Below are 23,653 nucleotides of genomic sequence, written 5' to 3' on the forward strand. Positions count from 1 at the left end.
GAAACGCAAGAGGTGCGAAGAAAGGCTAGAACATCCAAGTCTTAGGCATAAGAGAATCTAAGCTGACTGAGAGAGGGTCTATTTTTGGAAACTCTATTATCTCTGAGAGAGGTGTGTGAGTGTTGTGGATGGAGAGAGAGAGAGAGAGAGAGCGATGCAGGATAAACAGAAGGGACACCTTTCAATCAATCGAGACCCATTGATCTCACCCCACAACAACCATCACACACAGCCATGACTGTTGCAGGGGTTTCAGGCTCTCAGAAAACAACAAAAACTGTAGCTGAATGTAACTAAACAGACCAAAAGGTGCTATTATCATTTAAGGCTTAAAAGCTCTTGAGGATTACCAACAAGACTGAAATTCGATCCTCACAAATATTACATAAAATAGAAAATGTTAAATCAAATGTCAAAGTTGTGCTTAATATCCCTTTATAAAGAACATTATTCTTAAATAAAATTTATAATAATATTGACAAAATTGAAATATGTCATAAGCTTGGGCTTAACAGCTCTTAACGATAAAAAAAAAGAAAAAAAGTTAAAAGCACAATCTGGCTTCACAAATTTTAAAAACAGTGAAAAGTCATGAGGCTTGGGCTAGACAGGCCTTATATAATAAATGATTCTTGATTTTAAAAAAAAAATAACAAAACTGGAATCTATCAAAACAACTCTTGATAATTAAATTTTTTCCTAACCAAAAATGTAAGAAACCAAATGATGACATTAGAATTAAAAGCTTTTCTAAATAAAACAAAAGTTAAATCAAAATTTGTTATGGAAAGGTTGAACTTAATGATGGGGCATGACACATACAGAATCTAAGAAATGACTATCGAGCCCCAGACTCACACAAACCACATCAGTGTAGCATCCTCTGACTGTCTGTGATTGACAGACTATCTGCATCCTCTCAACCTCATTTCTCAAGTCTAATGCTGAACTTTACTTGGCTACTATACTCAGCTGAGAGCAACTCTGTTAAAAGAAAGTGACTGCTTTTACTGTGTGATTGTGACACAACAATCACAGCTAGTTCAGTACATGTGTTACAGTGTCTATATACTCTAGTCAATTACACCTGAACTAGGTTAAATCAAATGTTAAAGTTAAGCTTAATATTTAATTAAAAACAACAGAAAATGAATGTAATAACGAATACACTTCATCAAACTGAACAGCCAATGGATTTAATAGAGATTACGCATCCTGTGTGTCAAACCCATGTGATTTCACTGCATTTCATAATGCTCACTTCTCAGTGACGCTCATTTAAAATAATCCCCATCAACAATGACCCTGAGATGACATCTTAAAGATCATAAATCAACTAATCATAGACCTCAAGCATACTCATGATGCAACATGATATATCTTCATCAATCTGGATATCTGGGACATCAGTTTATAACTTGAGATCTTGAAAACATTTAGTGCTGTCAAATCTGATTTTTAGAAAATAGAAAACTTGGATGTTTTTGCTGAAGGGAGACAAGATTCCTCAGATTATTAGGGATTTAGGTATTTGATGGCCTTTCAGAGAACAGCTTTTTTTTTTTTTTTTTTTCCTTTCTTTTTCCCATCTCCATTAGCGTTTACGGGAAATGACTGACTGCATGTGTGGACATGAACAGACATTTGGGAACTCAACACTATTGTATCATGAAGGATGCAGGGAGTGTGTGTGTGTTTGTCTGTATGTGTGCACACCTGAAAGGTTTAGAGATAAAAACTCGAGGATAAAAACAAGAGTATGATTTTTCTCATAGTGGATATTATGAAATCAGGTCCAGACAGGAAGTGTCAGTCATGCAGAGGGTGAATCAAGGCTTTAAACTTCCCCTAAAATGCCTTTCGGAGTATTTACATTAACATATACACTACCATCCAAAGTTTGGGATCACTAAGATTTAGTGATGTTTAATAATGTTTAAACATTATTACAATTTATAAAAAAGAACTGCATTTATTGGAAATAGAAATCTTTTGTAAAATTCTAAATGTCCTTAGTGTCACTCTTGATCAGTTTAATAAAGTAATTAAATTAAGCATAAATCCCCCCCCCCAAAAAAAGTCTTACTGACTTTTTACCAAACCTTTTAAAGGTAGTGTATACAGTATGTGCATGGGGAGAAAGGTTTTTTATTTCATAAATCCTCCAACTACTTGAGCAACAAAAATGCTTAGTCCTTTGCATTAAACTTAGTCAAGTGTTGGGTGTGTGTTGGGCTGAATCTCTATCTGCTGTACAAGACACAATCACAGTCATTTATACTAGAGCATTACAGTGCCCTCTACTGCTATTAGACAGATTCATTTACTGTGGTCATGAGAGTCTAAACCAGGAGGGTGAATGTAAGTGTGGAGATGACCACTAGCAACCTATGTGGAATTGAAAAAAGATATGCCTGAAAAATACCAAGTTTTACACATGCAAAAAAAAAAAAAAATTCCAACCCATCACCTTTAAAATTCAAATGCTGTGTATAGTGAGCGGATCAGAATTTGAAGCTCGACAAAGTCATGTGGACTGACCTTAGCTGGCCTTTGAGCTCTGTGAATCGTGGTCGTTTGCTGGGGTCATACGCCCAGCACTTGGTCATCAGGCTGTAGAGGGTTGGTGGGCAATTGGGCGGCATAGCCAGACGCTCGCCGTTCTCAATTCGGCCTATCACATCGTTATTCTTCACGCCTTGAAATGGCTTTACACCGTACATCAGTATCTCCCACATACACACCCCTAAAACACAAACTGAGGTCAGATACACATGAAGACAAGTGCAAGATTCCACCTCTGATGAAACTCAACTTTAGCACTAATTAAAGACACTATTAATTAAACTGTCACTAAACACACAGGGTGGAAATATTTGATATTCTACTCCACTAAAAACTCTCTTTACACATATTTTCAAAAAAGTTTAGATGACCCAAATTCACTGCACCTATAATGCTTATGGTAACTTTGCATTGTCTGAACATGCACAGAATGTTGACTTTCTGATTCTAACAAGAAGAATTCAGTAAAACATACACACACACACACACACACACACACACACTCTCTCTTACCAAACATCCACACGTCACTGGCTGAGGTAAAACGTCTGAAGTTTATTGACTCTGGTGCCATCCATTTAATAGGCAGTTTTCCTTTAGAGGCTGTGAAGAGAGAGAGAAAGAGACAATGACTGTGAATGAGTCAGGTGTAAAGGCTTGTTCATACCAAGAACGATAATGATCTTTTTTATATGTTTCACATTCAGAAGCGAACATGTTTTTGTGTGGGCTTTCTGATCTATACTGAAGAAGATACATAAGTACCTTTATAATAAGAGCTGTCCTCCATGTATCTAGACAAACCAAAGTCTCCCAGCTTCACACAGTCCACTGAAGACACCAGAACGTTCCGTGCTGCAATGTCCCTGAAAAAAAAGAGACGTTACTTTAGAATATGCTGAGTAGACATCTATAAGAGTTGTTCTTTCCACCTTATTTCCATAATAAATATGCATGCAGAAGTGCTACTAGATGGGGATTCTGCCTGCAGAAACATTCAACAGGAACTGGAATTATCAATTATGATGGCTTGGATGATGAGGACACTTACCTGTGTACAAAGCGTTTGCTTTCCAGGTATGCAAGAGCTGTGCTGAGCTGGTAAGAAAACAGGATGAGTGATGCTAAATCCAGACTGTACTTCCTAATCTGAAGAAAGGAACGCAGCTGAAAAGCAAAAGAGGAGAAAATGTTCATAAATATAATCAGTAAGTCCAGAAACAGTATTTCAAGAGCTTTATGGAAATTCACACAAAACTAAATTAAGCTGAAATCAACACTTATCACTAGATGGTGCTGTTGTATAAGTCACAGAAAACAACAATCCGTATCAGCAGCACTAGTAATGGTTTTGAAAGCACTGCTATGATGTTTTCCTACGCTCATAGTCAACAGCACATAAGTAAAAAAAAAAAAAAAAACCAAGGCTACTGCTTAGGTATTGTGTAAATGTTGATCCATTTTGATGCATAATGGTCCTGTCAATCAACCACTTCACTGAAAAGAGGGTTTAAACTTCAAATGAAGAGGGCTTTAAAAAATAATGGGTGAATTGTAAATTTTTACATACATACATAATACATACTCAAAAATTTATAGAACATCTTGAATATGCCTGCCATCTATTATATATGCTGTGACAGATAATTAAGCGTCAGCTTAAATAACACGCGTAGATCATGTCAAATTTACACATAATGTTATATATAGAAGAGATGCACTGATCGACCAGCCAGGGACCAGAATTAGCCGATTTTCAGCATGATCGGCCCTTACCGGTGACCGGCCGGTCAGTCTGCCGATTTCGAGCCTGTCCATTTTGATGTCACAGCTATGCTCACATCCGCATGTAAACATGTCGTCAGTGTGGAAGTTCTTCACTGTGAGTGAAGAACACAAAGAGTTCGCAATTTGTTATACGTGTAGGGCCAAAGTAAACTGTGGGGGAACCACAGGGTTTGATTAACGCTTGTCTGGGACAAGTCGATTTTTTAAAAGGGCCAAGTGAGAGAGAATTTGGCTTGCCCGGCCGGAAGCTTGATTAAAACGTACAGTTTACAATGTAAACGAAGAGTCAGAGACTGATAATGTATCGATGTCATGCCAGATGAGGCTCACGCAGCCTGTCTGAGTGAGAGATATCTTGCAGAAAACAAAACAAATGAGTGCAACAGCACACACAAAATAACTCACAGAAAGTTATAGATGCATACTGCGGTAGAATAAAAAATTATATTTATAATATGATGTAGGTTTGCAACATTACATGACCAAGATGTTTCCCCGAATATCAACATGATTGCAATATGACACTAATTTTATACAACAGTAGTTCAACAGACAAGTTAAAATGAACTGACTTACATTTTAGACACTATATCAAAGACCTTAAAGGGACTTTGACAATATTGACTGTTTTTGCTCAATTTCGCAAACGAAAATCAAATCAAAGCCACAGCAGAGATGTTGTGTATCTCCGAGCAACACAGCGGTGTTTCGTTACTGAATGAATCCACGTTTTTGAATGAATCGAGTGAGTCAATGATACAGTAACCCTTTCATAAAGACAGTGTCTTGCCTCATTTCTGAATGAATCAGCAGTTTAAACAAATCAGCTGAATGAATGACTAAATGAGTCATTTGCCGCCACCTACTGGTGGTTTGGTTTCATTTTTAAAAGCATAATTTGATTTTTCCAAACATTTCTGATTTGTATGTTTTATTCATTTATTTTATTTAAAACTTTAATCTTATAAATTATATATGCATTTGCAATTTTTCAGATGCATAGTTTGTTGATACTGATTTCATTTGAATGGTAACAACTACAGCTACAGTTTCTTATTATTCTAACTGAATTAATTTAAACAATGTAAGAATTTGATGTGAAAGATCAAACATTTAATAAGGGTAGGGGGAAAAATGACCATTTATAAACAGTGGGAAAACAACTCTTTTACAGTTAATTGTTACTTCTACCTCTTTCCAGTCACAGAGCACTTTATTTTGAGTTGTTTAAGTGAGAGAACATCTGTAACTTGATTGTGGGAATTGTAATGTTCAATAATTTCTTTTATTATGAAAATAATTGATTTGTTTTGAAAAAAAGAAGTAGATTTTAGTTTGTATATGCTGTGAATTATAGTATTTACAAAGAAAATTGGAATCGACAAAAATCGGTATCGGCAGGTCACACAAGAAAATTGCAATCAGTGCATCTCTAATATATATATATGACAAACTGGAGCATCTTAACTTTAAGATATTATTTAAAAAAAATTAATAAGATTTTAATGTGTTACATTTTCTTACATTTTTGTCTTATGATTTTTTTTTTTGACCCCAGGTGTCAACAGCAAGCCTCTCATCTTTTATCAGATCACCTGAGACAGATATTAACACAGGCGTAAACAGGGTCTTACGTCAGTGGTTTCTCAACCAGGAGTCCGGGGCCCACTAGGGGGCCTCATCAAACTTAATTTTAAGCCCCTTTAAGTCTTAAAATTATTTGCATTGTTATATTCACAAGTTTAATTAAAATGCTAAAAAAAACATTCAAATTAAAATGTACAACTGACATCATATTTTGAGTTAATTTATTTTTATCACAACTGAAGTCCCAGAGGTTCATATCAGCTTAGATAGGAGGGTCTTCGAATATTGTCTTGGGCCTTGGAGTTAAAAGCTGGTTCAACTGGTTTATGTTGATGCAGGACCCCTGCTAAAACTAAATCAGACCTTTATTTAGCTATTTATCAGCTAACAGTTCTCCATCTGAAAGCCCTATGCACACAGAGCATCTCAGTTGGATTGAATCATCGGAGACGTGCAATGACAAACAGCCACCGCTAGCAATCATCTTTACTACGCCTTTATGGCCGGTTTATGAGACAAGCAGTCATGATGGATTCCTCCAGCCTTAACCCGGCTGCCATCTTTGTGAATAACTTGAGTTTAATGGGTTTAAAATCAAGTCACGTTCCTTTGAAGATTTAAGACATGTTCAATCAAACTGTTACACTTAACCCAGATTGCCTGCCATCACAAAAAACCCACCTCCCCCAGTGTGCACAGCTCCATGATGATCCACACTGGGTTTTCTGTAATGACGCCAATCAGCTTTACAATATGTGGGTGATCAAACTGTCGCATGGTCACTGCAGAAACATACAGAGACAAAATTAGTCCAACATCAGGGTTGTGACATTTTAGCAGCACACAGTACATAACTCCATTTGTTAAAAAAATTGATCAAAAGTGCCAGCAAGGACAAAAGATTGCTACAAATGATTTTATTTCAAATAAATGCTGTTCTCTTGAATTTTCTATTAATGAAAGAATCTTGGGGGGAAATGTATCTCGGTTTCCACAGAAATATTAAGCAGCACAACGGTTTTCAACACTGATAATAAGAAACGTTTCTTGAGCACCAAATTATAATAATTATTAAAATCCTTTCTGCCACTAAAGACTGGAGAAAATGCTAGCTGCTGAAAATTCAGCTGTCATCAAATAAATTACATAAAAAAAAAGAAAACAAAGTTATTTAAAACTGTAATACAATTTAACAAAATTAGTGTTTTACTGTATTTTTGATCAAATAAATGCAGCCTTGGTGAGCATAAGAAACTTCATGAGAGACTTTGAAACCAGTAAGAAATCTTGTTGACCCCAAATGGAAGAACTCAATGTATAATGGAAGTGTCATATACTATTCTCATAGTATATATAAAAATGTCACAACTTCTTGTTTACAGTAAAATCTGAGTCCTGAAACAAATCCAGTGTGAAACCTGGTGGTACAGTGGGTATAGAAAAAAAAGAATCAGCCTCTTTAAAATAATCAGGCTACAAAGCAACAAAATGTGATTATTTTAAAGGGGCTGATCTTTTCTATTCCCAGTGTATGTTTATTTTTCAAAAGGCTGTAGCTTTCAGGACTTGTGGGATGTGCAACATGTAAATCAGACAAAATAAGTGAATTATACAGTGAAGGGTCTAAAAGCTGTAGTAAAAACATCATGTCCTGTTTATTAGTGTCTGACCTTTTCTTCACTATCACTCTCACACACATACCAGCACCTGTTTGGGTGTACGAAAGCCAACAGCTGTGCTCTTACAAACTCCTCATCCTGAAAATGTTTGGAGTTTCGGCACCAACTAACCAAAACATTTCTCTCAATTAAAGTGATGGAATGCTGATGGACGCAGCCATTGGGAAAGACGCAGATATGCAGTGCTGTTACAGGCTGCAGGGTATCAGTGATTTGACACTCACAGGCCTCCTGGAGAAATTTCTCTCGAACACTGTCCGAGGTGCAATTTTTACACGTCTTTATCGCCACAGAAAGAGCTGGGTTCTCCTGACAGCACAAAAGAGAAAAAAATATTTAAGTAACTGTTTCAGTAAAGCTTTCAGATTAATACAACATTAGTCTTTATTCCAAAATAATTTCTGATCATCATCATTGCATTGAGTAAATCATACTTAAATATAGACTAAACAGGTTGTTTTTGTTTTTTTGAAGAAATTACTAAAGACTGGAACAATTGCTGCTGAAAATTCAGCTTTGTCATTGAATTGTCAATGAATTGCATTTTAAAATATATTAATACTGAAAATTAATATTATTTTAAATTGTTCATATATTTCTGATCAAATAAATGCAGCATTGGTGAGCATAATACACTTCTTTTGAAAATTAGTATAAATAAAAGTTATATAGTTAAATAACTGAATAAAATGTAATAAAGTCTTTTATACCGGACATATGTAAATCCCTTGATGGACGTCTCCAAACTGGCCCTCTCCAATACAGCGTCCCAGCTCAATTCTATCTCTTTGGATCTCATAGTCCCTGGCTGAAAGACAAAATGAACTCATTCAACAAACACTTAAAAATACCACTTCATATATGATTATCACAAACCACTTTGCACCATGTACTCAGAAAACAAAAAGACACCATGCAATTCTTCAGTCTGTCTGAATCAGTACATATAAAGTATGCTTTTCAATATAGAATCCATCCCATACATGCCATACCAACTCAATTATCAATCAAAAATGCATACAAGACTCATTAAAGAAAATATACTAATGGTTCTGCATAAAAGGGACCATTCACTAAAAAAAAAAGATTCTTTCATCATTCAGTCACACTCACGTTGCTCCAAACCATGTGTGAATTTCCTTTTTTCTACTGAGTATAAAATAGAATGTGGGAACCAAACAGTTTTTGTTCCCCATTTATTATATAGTACTGTATTTTCTTCCATACTATGAAAGTCAATGGGGACCAGCAACTGTTGGTTACTGTCGGTCTTCAAACTATCTTCTTTTATGTTCACTGGAAGAAGGAAATTTATACTGGTTTGGAAAAACTTGAGTTTGAGTAAAATATGATAGAAGTCTCATTTTTGGACGAACTATCCTTTTAAGAATAAAAAAAATCAATAAACACTTGAATAAGCCCTTTGATCATCAAAGTAAAAGTGTCAAAGCCAGTTCAGTGCACCTTCACTGGAACTTGAAGGTGTCAGTTTAAATTCTGCATATGTGTATAAACCCAAAAAACAATAATTTCTGTTTACAACATCAGATAATAAAGAAAGATATAAAGATTCAACCACAAGAAACACAAACAGGCAAAGCAAAAGCAACACACAGGCCCCACCGTCACGCATGAAGAGAAAAGGGAATGAAAACAGCAGGAGAAACAGTTTTACCTTCATCTAGTCCATAATATTCTGTTGTGCCAATAACGAGAGAAAACAAAGTGGCAAATATAACATTGAATAACATTAAGTCAACCTTAACTGATAATTATTTCCTTTTATAATAGCAAATTTTTATTAATAAAAGCAATGTTTACAAATCCAAACAAATCTTGCCATTAAGGCCCAGCGATTTTAACACTTACATGTTCATTTCATAGTTGTGAGCAACTTATTTAATATTAAACAGCATAATTTCCTTAAAAACAATACTGCCTGTGGAGTAAATTAGTAAATAAAAAAAAAATTATCCTGTGTAACAGTGAAATCTGTATTACAGGGGTAAAAACTTCTGTTAATTTGCTTAAATTTTTTATGTATTTAAAACATTTAAAGGCACATGAAATATAAATTATTAAAAACACAAATAAAACCTTTAATAATAAAACGTAAAATTTTATTGGTTTATCAATGTTATTTCAATAAAATAAAACACCACAAGAATGTTACATAAATGTATGAACTTTATCTTACAAAATACAAAAAAAGTAAAATTGTAATAAAGAAATATCTAATAAAATGTACATTTTAAATTATTGTAACTTTACCCTAAAAACGTTTTACTATTAAAAAAATGTGTCGGTGTTATTCCGGTAAAATATGATTTCAGATTGCAAACATACAAGAATATTAATAAAAATATATTAAATAATTTTATAAAATAAGGCTAATGTTCTCCAAGACATGGTACAACAATAGTGCACATGCTCAGGTTCAAGTCTTTGCAGCGACAAGACTTTCTTTCCAATAATTTGCTAAATAATTTACCCAAAATAACAACATGACAAAGCTAAATGCTTGTTCCATTTATAAAATGGACACTTAAAGTCATATCCATTTCAGTGATTGCTCACCACTGCACTATGTCTTTCTCATGTCTCCATTAAGCACATGGCACAGCGTCCATGTGCCCAGTGCCGGTCAATGAATGGAATTAGTTCTATTTTTACAATACAGCTTCCTCTACTCAAGCCCACACTAAGCAAATGATGTTTGACTGAGACCCAAGCGCACAGAAAGGAAGAGACAAAACTGAACACAGCATTACTCTAGAGTTCAGTTTCAGACCTAAACGAACAGCTAAGCAGAAAGCGACACCGACTCAAGCAGCTATAAACGTCTCAAGAACTTCTGCATCTGTGATGCCAAACAGCGTGTTCACAAGTCAGGTAGATAATAGGAAGTAGGTTAGGAAAATGTGTTGAGTGATATATCTGCTTTAGAGGATGCTTTTAGAATATTGAACAACAGAACTAATGAATACAAGGGTGTCGTGTAGAAGAAACCATTTATCTTCCAGATTAAAGACTTCAATTATTTAAGACATGAAATATTGAAATATTCACTGTATACAATTTTCTCAACAAGTTATTATTTATGGGATACACATACAAAATTATCTAATTTTTACTTGTACAATCAGTGTTACAGTGATTTTAAGCCAAAGCACCATAATACTGGTCTGAGATCCGTATGAACCTGTGATACTCACTGGAAGGCATGGTGTATGTGTCCTCTTCGTCTATGATCTCAGCGTAGTCATCTGTTTCTGAAAAGGGAAAACAGTATTTTAAGTCCAAAGTTCCCACGTCTTCTCATCTCCGGCACTCACACACTCTTTGGCAATTACACATGTTGTCTCTTCAGCATTAACGCTGCAGTGCTAAGTTTAAAAAGTGTTTTGGTGTCTATGTACTCTGCAGGAGCTTGAGTTGTCTTCGATCACATCCACAGCTGTGATATCTGAGTGTGTTTAAACAGTGAGTACATCTGGCTGAGAAGGGGAACTTTCTGTCCGAAGCAGTATCATTGGGGAAAAACAGATTTAGTCATGGGGAGTTTTTTTTTTACAGCTAATTTGACAGTCTGGTTTTAAGGGAAAAGTTTTGTCAAATATTCTCTATGCTGCAATGCGACAAAAGCCAACAGATTTTGACAGCTCATATTGACCGTCAGTGAAGTCCCACGAGTGGAGTGCCGAGAGCAAACACTTTCCCCTTACTGTGAGAGAAAGGGATGTGTGTTTTCAGAAGATAAAGTCTCCTACATGGCAAAGCTGACTAGTTTTACCAGATCAAAACATCAAATTCCATTGTAAGCTACTGCTGCGAGAGATCACAGATATACACCTAGGTATTTTGTTTTTCTTGAGTTCACAGGGCTAAAACATGGGAACTGAACGTACTTAAACTGTGCTATCAAAAAGAAAAACATTGACGCAAGCAACTGTTCACATTTCTTCTGAGGTTTCAGAAAATAGTTCTTCTAGATGGCGAAACTTCAGTTCACTTTGATTTATACTTAACATTCTTTTTGCACTCATTTCTGAAAAATAAAACTTGCGTTGAGTTGGTGTTTAATTGCATAAAGCAATTCACTTGAAGCAATATGACTGGTCAATATAGCTAAAAAAATTAATTAATCATATATAAATATAAAATAATAATACAATGATTAAAATATATTAAAATGTATGTATTTTTTTTTTCATTTTTTATATTTAATATACGTAGGCAATTTTTCCAACTTGTTTTTCATTCTGAAAATATCATTAAGACTTTTCAATTACATAAAGTAATTAACTGTACTATCCTTCCTATAAATATGTTTCAATACAACATTTCATGGTAAGTATAAAAAAACATGTAGATACTTTTGTGAACATTTCTGAGTGATGGAGCAAATCAGTTTTGAACTGATTCAGAGAAAAAAAATCTAAAGCAATTTTTGCAACTGAAATGTACATTTTTTTATTTAAATTTAAAGTTACGGTAAGTCACAAGATAAAGACGCAATCTAATACTAAAACTAGTGCCTATAGGTAACTTAAATGTGCATTTGAATCATTGGGATATTCATACTGTTGTATTTTATCACCCAGAAAATCACTGCTGAAAAATCACAAGATGACTCAAGATCGTATATTGTGAATATTCAATATCTTGCGCCGCTCAAGCAATAAGACATATTAAAATTGGACTTTACCATCCCCACCAATATCATCTGTGGATCCAATCAGCATGCAAAAGAATTAAAAGAGAGACAGAGAGAAAGAGAAAGCATTAGATTAATGTCTTTTGATAAAGACATTATTGAGGAGAGGCAACAGAACGAAAGTGTATTTCATGGCTGTTACACCACAATGCAATAAAACAAAGCCCCAAACCATTATTATCAACAGAAAGATCTTATAAATCGCATTCTCATTCTTTAGGTTACATTAAAAACACATGCACTATCAAGGTGGGGACCTTCCAGGGACTTCTACTGTTACTACACTGATCTAATGATATTTTCTATCCTCTAAACCTCATACAACCTCTTTGCATTTTTATTAAGACATTATTTAGTACTTTCATTAAGCCTTGTGGGGACCATTGAACCATGTAATTTAGGTGACTTCAGGTTTAACAATCCTTGTGGGGACATTCAGTCCCCATAATGCAAGCAAAACATGTCCTACACACACACAACAGTAAACTGCAACAGGGTTTGAGAGTATTTTAGAATTACAGGGCTGAGCGGCATTTTAGAAACAAAGCAAAAGACATTCATTTTGACTAGAACAACAGCTCAGAATTAAGAGTAGAAAACATTAGAGGGTTACACAACATGATTGGAATTAGTTAAGGATTAAGTTCATTATCAATGAAAATGTGAGGTCACATCACAGTCCTCTTAGATGAGTCTTACCTGAAACGGAGATGGCTTTGGCCCGGACTCCTTGCAGTCTTTTCTCATGGTTTGCTGATCTGTGTGACAGAGGTTGAAGAAGATGAATTGTGTAGATTTTCAATCAAACTTAATCACAGCATGACCTTTTCCAAACTGATCTATGCTGAAGCCACTGAGATGGTCTGTTACATTAGTGTGTGCCGGGGATGACATAACAGATAGGCACTACCACGGTCACATTAATGGGAGCTGGGCTGCGGGTCACATTGGTTGAGGTACACTAAGGGATTCCACATGTCTGAGCCAAAGAGGCCAAAGGAGCAAGAATAGGGCGAACTGAATCTATCTAATGAAAAATTGTTGGAAAAGGGTAGGATACCTGAGGGTCTGAGTTTTGCAACTTACTTTGGAGCCTTTGGGATAGATGGAAGAGCTCTCTCTCCTTCTGTTGACAAACATTTTGAAATAAAATTTAGAAAGGAAAAAAATGTGAATTTTCAATGTCACATGATCCCTCAGAAATCCTTCTGATATGCTGATTTAGTGTTCAAGTTAAAAACGTAAATGCTGCTTAATATTAAGCTTGAAATCATGTTCTTTTGAAACACTTTTTCAGGATTCTTTGTTGAAAATAAGGTTACAAAAACGGCATTTATTTCAAATAGAACTCTTTTGCAATATAAATGTCTTTCCTGTCACTTTTGATCAATGTAATGCGCTTTCCTGAATAAATATTTATATTTGTGTGTGCATGTGTGTGGTCTCACCTTTCTGTACACGGACAATAAACGATGTCGAAGTTCCGTTAACGAGTCTACAGTAACCATCAATGAGATCGGCCATGTTCTCCGCTGTGTTCAGTGCTGTAGTTGTTACTGTCAGAGGCTTTAACAAGAACACACAAGATCCATGTATAAAAACCACACATAAGACAGAATGATACACTGAAAAAAGCGTGTGAATGTTACCTCAGGTGCTCCAGCCACATCTAACTGCAGCATTCCCTTCTTGTCTCGCTCCTCGAACTGGATACTCTGCAGTTGTGTGAAGTTAGCGAGGTGTGTTGGCTACAAAGAAACAGATACAGACATTAGATTCACTATTCAGCTGTCCATTAATCCATCGGACTGTACACTACTTACGTTTGAGCCTTTGTCCGTCAAATAACTGATGCCCTCCTCGGGTCCGATGGCCAGCTCCACTGATATCACCCAGCTCGACTATCACACACAACCGCAGACAGATTCAACTTAAACACTTCATTAAACACACACAAACTGATAAATACAATGCAAATTGATTTTCCCCTCCCAGTGATAAATAATTACTAATGAACACTAATTTTAAAAAGAAATAAACAACTAAAACTACAGTGTAGGAATATATTGAGAAACTATGGAGAAATTCTTCATCTTTCAGCCAACAGAGGGCACTGCAGACCATTAATGAAGTCTTTCACCATTAAGGCAGAAATAATAAATCAGGAATGTTAATACATGTAAATGACTTGTAGCTTTATTTTAATGATGTGAATTGATTACTAAATAAACTCAACTCACCCCGAGAGCGCATTTAAAACACTCCTTATCAAATCTGTATATAGGTGAAAGGATCTCAAAGAACTTGAGGATACACTGCTCGTCGTTCAGATTGGCGAACTGTTTAAAAGTCTGCTGGATCAGTTTCCGCAGGGATTTAGCCTGCAAAGACAATGACTTGTAATTAAAATACAACATTAAGTACAAACCCTTAAAGGTGAAGTGTGTGATTTTTTTGAGATGATGAAATACTTCCTCATATACAAGTTTAATAAGTATAAGACAACTATACACCATTCATAAGATGACAGAGAGATTGTAAACACTGTGAAACACTGCTCTGTTTCCTCTAGCTTAATCAGTGGCACACGTTTGAGGCGGGACTACCTGTTTGGTCTTGCCTGGTGCAAAAATTACACACTTCACCTTTAGGTGTAGACAGCAAGAGCCTTAATGCAACAAACTGGGACATTTGAACCTTTATACAAGGAAAAATACATTAATCTAAATCAATATCTTCAGAGAGAAGGAATTGAAGCCTGTTAATCATATTGATGGCTCAAGAATAGATAGAAAACTGCTTAATGTATGAATAAAACTGTCTCTGCAGTTAGGACATAGTTTTATCTCAATAAGGGGTCTTAATCTAAATTTAAAAGGACAAACAGGTTCCTTAAAGCATTCAAACCCATCTTTAATGGTGTAAACAAGCCCTGTCAAATTACACATTTTATGAATTTTAAAAAGTATTCATTATTCAGAGATGACACTAAGACAAGAAGAATCAGAGTCCTTTATTTGAGAGATGTAGAATATTTGTAAGTCTAAAGGTTCTCGAATTAAAAACCCTAAAACCTGTCGGTAATTCTCTCTTCCCTCTTGACATGGACTTGGGTTTCCATGGCAACCAATGAAAAGGAGGTGATTTTGGGCTGCTTTGGACTAGAATGTAAAATATAAAAAGGAAGGGGAGCAGAGAGTGAAAGCCACAAAATATGCACAAAATCTCCTTTATAATAAAGAACAGGGAAATCCCTCGGGAACACAAATACACAAACGCCATTACCATTCTCAATCTCAATTTCCAAAATGCATTTAAACACACTCACACAATTAGAATTTACTCTAACAATTAATGATGCAACGAGCAGGAAAAAAATTAGCAGCACAGAAGATTATCACTGCAAAATTGCAAAGGTGAACTGCATAATATTTGGATATTAAAATTGTATTTAATTTAAAGGCATTCATGGGTCATTTTCTTTTAAAAGTGTAAAAATCATGGCAATTTATCTGTATAGAAATGTTCACAATAAATATTATACCAAACTTTACAAATAACAGCACTTCACAAACAGCTAAAATAACAGTAGACAGTATGCCACAGCACACTGAAAGACTGAAACGGACTAGGTAGGTCAGGTGGAAGAGGAAACTGGCTCTCTGGCAAACTGCATTTCATTAGAACGGTTCACTTCAGTGGCTTCTTCAGTGAGAGAAGGAAAACAGAACTGGGCCAAAACATCTCAGGGGTGTGAGACCACAGAGGAAGCCAGGCAGGTAATAACATTGATTTTGCCTTAACAATAGCATTTTCTCACATCCAATAAATCAAGACAACCACTGTCTTGAGGAAGCCATCGCAGGAGCATCAGAAATGTCTTATTACCTTTACTGAGTCTAATAAACTCTTTGGAAAGAATCTCCGCAGACCAACGTCCTTCCTGCAGGGAGAGGATACAGAAATACATTGACTTCAGTCTTTAAAGAAAGTGAAACATCAGATTTTGGGGTAAAAGCACAAGAAATGACAGAAACTTGTTTATTATAGATTATGGTCTCTTCCAGTGTAACGCAAGCAACACTACAGTAATGGAGACCCTGCACCACTGCAGGAGATACACAAAAGATCAATTATACTCTACTAAAAATAGATCAGACAGGTTTACAGGGCCATGCAACACGGACTAGTTATTCTGACCCATATACACACAATCTGAAAGGAAAAGAGAGGAAGAGAAATCCTCTAATGGTTCAAAGAACTACTCCTTTCAGTCTAGTATGAGCTTGGTTTGAAGTACACTGACAGCATTACATCATAAGTATAGAGAATGAGAACTGATTGGGATTTAATTTCTAAAATAATGTTCAGGCACGATGCAAAAAAGTTAATCCAAGTGTCTGTCATGAGAGTGACAACACATTTTTTATTTTTTTTGGGTGTCAGGTTTCCCTATGGAAGCCCATGTCTGGTAATTGCAAATTTTTCTCACAACTGTGACTATTTCTATTGCTTTTGTATATCTCACAACTGCCCGATTACTCTTAATTGTGATTATTTCTCACAAAAGTTTATTGTAGTGAAAAAACATCACAACTAATTGGACTAAAATCCCTCACGTTAAATAAAATAATGCTGTCTGAGAAACATATAATTCATGTAAATATGTACACAGTGTGAGAACGAGACACCAATGATCTGAACATAGACAGCATTACTTACTCTATTAATTCATAATTTGATTTTTTATCCAGGGCGTTTCCACGCATGTCCTTGAAAAACCGCCTGTAAAAGAGAAGAGGAAGGTCATGGAAAAACACTTACATATACTCATTTATACTACCGTTGAAAAGTTTGGGATGGGTAAGAGATCTTTTTGAAAAAAAAAATAATAATAATTTTCTCACCAACACTGCATTTATTTGATCAAAAATACTGAAAAATTTTGAAAACGTATTACAAATTAAAAATATATATATTATTCCTGTGATGGCTCAGCTGAATTTTCCTCTTTCTGTGTCCAACTTTCAATCTCACATGATCCTTCAGACATTATTCTAATATGCTGATTTGGTGCTCAAGAAACATTGAAAACAGTTGTGCTACTTAATTTTTTTTTTTTTGGAAACAGCAATCCATTTTTTCAGGATTCTTTGATGAATTACACACCTCAAATCTTTGAACGGTATTGTGTATCACATACCTGATTTCAAGGCAGCCAAGTTTAAGTGCTACATCTTGATCAATTTGATCGGCAATCTCCATCATATAATCACTTTTCACCTGGGCACACAGAGATTTATATTAGGTAGGGCAAAAAGAAAGACACAATACATCACTGACCAAACAGGTTGGATAATAACAGAATTTATAAATTTCCCTTCTCTGGAACAGGCCGATACTGCATGTCAAATAAATAATATGACCTGATAGTTTCAATGTAAAACAAACACAATAATACAGAGCTAATTTGCTAGTCATGAAAAAAAATGTTTGATGTAGTTTAATGTACTTTCCTCACAATCTCTTTAAATCAAATGCTCTTGTTATTCCTAATTTCTTATCTTGTTTTCTTTTCTATAGATCACCACAAATGGACCAGGTGGAATTGATTTCGGTGACTTTAATGTGACAACACCATAGAAGAGAGACATGAACTTATTACAGGGCCAGTCACCTGTCGGTTAAGTGTTTAGAATGGTGATCGTGAGCTTATGGTTTAATCTTTGTAACCTGGCACTGATCAAACCAGTTACGAACCCTGAGACCTGAACACTAAACCACCTTTCAGTTTCTTTTGTTAAAGCACTGTGTGGGAGAATCTAACGAAAATGGGTCATATTTCACCCCAAAATAAAATACAAAAATAAGTACATACACATTACATTCAATTTGCAAAAAGAAAAAGAAACCTAGAGTAGGACTGTTATTTTATTTGCAATTTTTTTTTTTGCATTGTGACATTTTCACCACAATGATGGTTCTCCTTTTTTTTTTTTTTTGAAAACCTTTTTTTGACATTAAAATCTGCAAAAATTAAAGCAGTACAACAAAAACCACCATGTGTGTATATATATATATATATATATATACACACACACATATATACACATATATATATAATATATATATATATATATATATATATATATATATATATATATATATATATATATATATATATATATATACACTGTACTGAGACCTGGAGAGTGAACATGCTTGATTGTCATGGAAATAATATCAAATTGCAAAACATTGTATTGGTGCTACAATAAAGGTTTCACTGCCCTTATAAAATAAAACATTAAAAACTACAATTTACAGCTTCATTTTATTTTAGGGTGAAATACACCCCAACCCAAACGTGTTCTTGACAGGTTTCGTACGACACACCCATGTGTTATTGAAAGAGATGAGGAAGTGTCTATACAGAGACATTAGCAGAAGGTTTGGTAGCAGTACACAGGCTGCCAGATTAAACTATCCATCACCTGATGATAAAAGTAGTTGAGAGTTGGCTGGTCCTCAGTAAACTGGTTTAAAAATCCTTTAGGCAAGTATCGAATCCGCAGCTCGTATCTGGAGAGAGAAGAGAGAGGAAAAGAAATGATCTAATAATAAAACACACTCCACATGCTGTCAGCTCTACCTGTAGAATCTCTGCAGAAACCTCAAAATAATCACACAGGAATATCAATCACAAGTGATTATCAATGATAGGCAGCTGTCATACAGCCTGCCCAATCACAACAGATCCTTTAGAAAATGAAGCCCTCGGGCTGAACTCTTTCACTGTGTGCCTTGAATCTTTAACAACAATAATGGTTCAGATTATGGAGCTGTTTACTCATCTTCCCTTTCATATGTGACTGATTAGATATGCCGGTGAGACAAGATCTTCTAAAGTCTGCCAGACGACACAATTACGGTAGTCTTAGTATTAGTGCTCTCAGCAGCTGTCTGTCTGGGAGGTAAAAAAAAAAATAAAAAATAAAATCACACCCCGTTCTCTCACAGCTGGTTCACTGTCTGCTCTCAATTACACTGAATTAGTTTTACACATCTCTCTACCTGAGCAGGATGCAGAATGCTGCGGCACCTGCCTCACATGTTCAAAACTATGTTCTCTAACATGGCTATGGATGATGCACCTGGAACTTGCTGCCATCTGCCTCAAAGATAATGCACAGAACATGAAGACAAACTGAGATTCAAATAGTTTTACAATGCTTTGTGGAACCATTTTTTAACTTCAAACCATTTGTGCAAAAACAGTTACTTTTATGAAGATTTGAGATTACCCAAAACCTGAGAAGAGATGAAGCCTACCCCTCCAAGGATGATGAAAAACAAACTACTTAGGACCCATGAACCAACGTACAAACTACCAAATTGTCCTTACATTACTGAATTAATTTTAATCACAACATATAATCAATGCTGTTACTCATGTTCACCATTTCTGTTTGATTAACTAACGGCATGATTTTTACTATCCTAGAACTGTACACATCTGCCATATGGACATCACCTTGACGTACTTGCCACTGATAAACTACTCCTAATTTTAATGTAGAAACTTAATTTGCTGTGTATCATGAAAAGCGCTATACAAATAAATCTGAATTAAATTGAATTGAACTGAATTGAATTTTAAGTTATAATATATGTTGTGGTTTTGATGCAGCTTCAATATCAAATCAACTGCAGAAACGCTGTTTCTCCACGATCAGGCCCATCAAAATATCACCTGATACACAAAACTTATACACAAACATTCTTGTGATAATATGCTAGCACAGATTCCCACCAATACAAAGCAGTATTATTAAAATACCACCAGTTTGGATTTCTGGTTTAAATCAGTTTATCACACCGTACTTAGTCTGCTGAATAATAACATTATTCCATGTGGGAAACATGATAATAGACAATGAAAAACGAGAGGGAGCCTACAGTTAAATCCTATCCATTTCTTTTTCATTTCTGCAGAAACTGAAGAGGAGGAATTTAACCTGCTGATCCGCATTTGCAGAGGGTAAAATGTCTTGCTTTAAAGCAAATGCTGCATGTATTATCCGGGCTCTGTTTTTCATTATGAAGACATGCTGGAGGGCAAACAGAATCAAGCTCATCCTTTGAACCGCGGACTTCTCCGGTAAACGAATAAAAAGCCCATTCTTTCATAATGAATGGTTGAAGAAAGATGATGCGTGAAACAAGCCCTGGGCTACGTGAATGGAATATAAACAATAGAGCAATTAAGCATGGACTGCTTTCTTTAGCTTCATTAAGATAAAACTCACTATAACGAGCCACATTCATTCTGAAGCTCCACCCACTGGGTCACCCTCATCGTGATACAGAATTATTCACCTCCACTGTATGAATTATACATAAACCATTATATCATCCTTTCATCCTCTAGAAGAACAGCACATTCACTCTGATAATGTTTTACAACTGAACAATGTGCAGTGTCATCCTCATAAAACAGGCATGACCCAGATATAACATGGCACACATTTCATATAAAGACTTTGGAACAAGACTCCGGTTTTATGCAATTGAACAAGGGAAAGTTTGCATAATTGAACATTTTTCTGAATGGTCTAATGCTCAAACCACCATCATTTCTTTCAATAGACCACCAGTGACAGTAGACCAGACAAAGAAAATAATATTAAAGAAAATAATGTACCACAGCCCCACAGTCGTCTCAGATGTCAAAGTTGTGCTATTTCAGAGATGTAAGAGGTGTTCTGATTGTATTACAGACAGAAACAAGCCCCTGTATTACATTACATTACATTTACATTACATTACATTTACACTTAGCAGACACTTTTATCCAAAGCGACTTACAGTGCATTCAGGCTATACATTTTTTTTTTCCTAACATGTGTTCCCCTGGGAATCGATCCCACAACCTTTTGCGCTGCTAACGCAATGCTCTACCACTGAGCCACAGGAACACCTGTACGGCCACACGGATATGCCAGAATCTAAAGCTTGATTACTTTCTTCTACAGAAATCTCACAATTTGGTTCACTTAAATGCATATAACCAAAATACAGGTGCATCTCAATAAATTAGAATGTCGTGGAAAAGTTAATTTATTTCAGTAATTCAACTCAAATTGTGAAACTCGTATATTAAATAAAAAAAAAAAAAACAGACTGAAGTAGTTTAAGTCTTTGGTTCTTTTATTTGTGATGATTTTGGCTCACATTTAACAAAAACCCACCAATTCACTATCTCAACAAATTAGAATACTTCATAAGACCAATAAAAAAAAAAAAAAAAAAAAAAACATTTTTAGTGAATTGTTGGCCTTCTGTAAAGTATGTTCATTTACTGTACATGTACTCAATACTTGGTAGGGGCTCCTTTTGCTTTAATTACTGCCTCAATTCGGCGTGGCATGGAGGTAATCAGTTTGTCGCACTGCTGAGGTGGTATGGAAGCCCAGGTTTCTTTGACAGTTGCCTTCAACTCATCTGCATTTCTTATTTTCCTCTTGACAATACCTCATAGATTCTCTATGGGGTAGTGGCCTACTGAGACAGCAAACCAGTCAAGCACAGCAACACTATGGTCATTTAACCAACTTTTAGTGCTTTTGGCAGTGTGGGCAGGTGCCAAATCCTGCTCGAAAATGAAATCAGCATCTTCAAAAAGCTGGTCAGCAGAAGGAAGCATGAAGTGCTCCAAAATTTCTTGGTAAGCGGGTGCAGTGACTTTGGTTTTAAAAAAAAAACACAATAGACCAACACCAGCACATGACAATGCACCCAAAATCATCACAGACTGTGGAAACTTAACACTTGACTTCAAGCAACTTGGGCTATGAGCTTCTTCACCCTTCCTCCAGACTCTAGGACCTTGGTTTCCAAATGAAATACAAAACTTGCTCTCATCTGAAAAGAGGACTTTGGACCACTGGGCAACAGTCCAGTTCTTCTTCTCCTTAGCCCAGGTAAGACGCCTCTGACATTGTCTGTGGTTTAGGAGTGGCTTAACAAGATGAATACGACAACTGTAGCCTAATTCCTTGACACGTCTGTGTGTGGTGGTTCTTGATGCCTTGACCCCAGCCTCAGTCCATTCCTTGTGAAGTTCACTCAAATTCTTGAATCAGTTTTGCTTGGCAATCCTCAAGAAGTTTAAGTCTTTGGTTCTCAACAAATTAGAATATGGTGACATGCTAATCAGCTAAATAACTCAAAACACCTGCAAAGGTTTCCTGAGCTTTCAAAATGCTCTCTCAGTTTGGTTCACTAGGCTACACAATCATGGGGAAGACTGCTGATCTGACAGTTGTCCAGAAGACAATCATTGAAGCCATTGAAGCCATTGAAGCTGGCTGTTCACAGAGTGCTGTATCCAAGCATGTTAACAGAAAGTTGAGTGGAAGGAAAAGATGCACAACCAACCTGTGTGCATTGAATTTATTTAATACACGAGTTTCACAATTTGAGTTGAATTACTGAAATAAATGAACTTTTCCATGACATTCGTGTTTTGCTTGCTTACGTGTTTCTGCGGCTTTGGAATGTAAATCGCAGCACGTTTTGGATAAAAAACAAAAACAAAAAACGCGACTTCTGTTTGTGATAAATAACACAGGAGATTTATAACGAGCGGTTCCCTGCATTATTACAGCAAAGCACGTCATTATAGTCATTGCAATGGAGCAGCTCTAATGCTATTAAATTATGATGATGAACCATAGAGCAAAAACATGAACAAAGAAAGTAACAAAAACTTGTAAAATATATTTTAATGGGCATAATTAAGTGTGAAAATAAACGAATGATATACAGTTAAACCAAAAATTATTCAGAGACCAGATATACATTTTTATATTTTTTATTTACTAGTGGGTGCAGGACACTATAGTTCATTTATGTAAATGATGGATAGCAAAATAAAGTAAACTGTGACAAAGTATGCCCAAAAATTCTTCAAACAAAGTCTGGGGAAAAAAATGGAAGTTCAGGTTTGCATGAAGCTGGATGACAGCATACCCAGGAAACTACAGGCAGTCATTAAGGCTAAGGGTGGCACGACTAAGTATTGATAGTTATGTAAATGCTGTCATACTAACAGCTGTCTGAATAATTTTTGGTTGATTGTAATCCATTACATACCTTTCTATCAAAGTTATCTAACATTATCACGATGAATTTTTTCTGATGCAGTTTAACTATAAGTTCTTGTCATATTTTATTACCATCTTCTGAACTATAGAGAATAAACTGTTATAATGTGAAATGTTGAAGGTGTCTGAATAAATTTTGGTTTGACTGT

The 23,653-nt window shown here is 35.5% G+C and overlaps 1 protein-coding gene across 21 annotated transcripts in view; it reads right to left on the reverse strand.

The window, feature by feature from the left end:
- LOC109092941 (focal adhesion kinase 1-like) overlaps positions 1-23,653 on the reverse strand; it is a 59,361-nt gene that overhangs the window by 15,323 nt on the left and 20,385 nt on the right. For 10 of the 21 annotated variants that reach the window (XM_042772711.1, XM_042772692.1, XM_042772691.1 and 7 more), the window contains 20 exons: positions 18,831-18,918; positions 17,540-17,619; positions 17,059-17,121; positions 16,225-16,279; positions 14,577-14,717; positions 14,160-14,237; positions 13,986-14,084; positions 13,785-13,902; positions 13,423-13,462; positions 13,036-13,094; positions 12,328-12,345; positions 10,835-10,891; positions 9,295-9,315; positions 8,330-8,427; positions 7,844-7,928; positions 6,622-6,722; positions 3,617-3,732; positions 3,331-3,431; positions 3,079-3,168; positions 2,542-2,746 (listed from right to left, as the gene is read on the reverse strand). In XM_042772711.1, the coding sequence (XP_042628645.1) occupies positions 2,542-2,746; positions 3,079-3,168; positions 3,331-3,431; positions 3,617-3,732; positions 6,622-6,722; positions 7,844-7,928; positions 8,330-8,427; positions 9,295-9,315; positions 10,835-10,891; positions 12,328-12,345; positions 13,036-13,094; positions 13,423-13,462; positions 13,785-13,902; positions 13,986-14,084; positions 14,160-14,237; positions 14,577-14,717; positions 16,225-16,279; positions 17,059-17,121; positions 17,540-17,619; positions 18,831-18,918 (1,713 nt within the window). The remainder of the gene's footprint in view (positions 1-2,541; positions 2,747-3,078; positions 3,169-3,330; positions 3,432-3,616; positions 3,733-6,621; positions 6,723-7,843; positions 7,929-8,329; positions 8,428-9,294; positions 9,316-10,834; positions 10,892-12,327; positions 12,346-13,035; positions 13,095-13,422; positions 13,463-13,784; positions 13,903-13,985; positions 14,085-14,159; positions 14,238-14,576; positions 14,718-16,224; positions 16,280-17,058; positions 17,122-17,539; positions 17,620-18,830; positions 18,919-23,653) is intronic. The other 11 variants (XM_042772696.1, XM_042772706.1, XM_042772704.1 and 8 more) reach the window with 3 other exon arrangements.

The sequence above is a fragment of the Cyprinus carpio genome, chromosome A16 (assembly GCF_018340385.1).
Source record: "Cyprinus carpio isolate SPL01 chromosome A16, ASM1834038v1, whole genome shotgun sequence".
Lineage (NCBI taxonomy): Eukaryota > Metazoa > Chordata > Actinopteri > Cypriniformes > Cyprinidae > Cyprinus > Cyprinus carpio.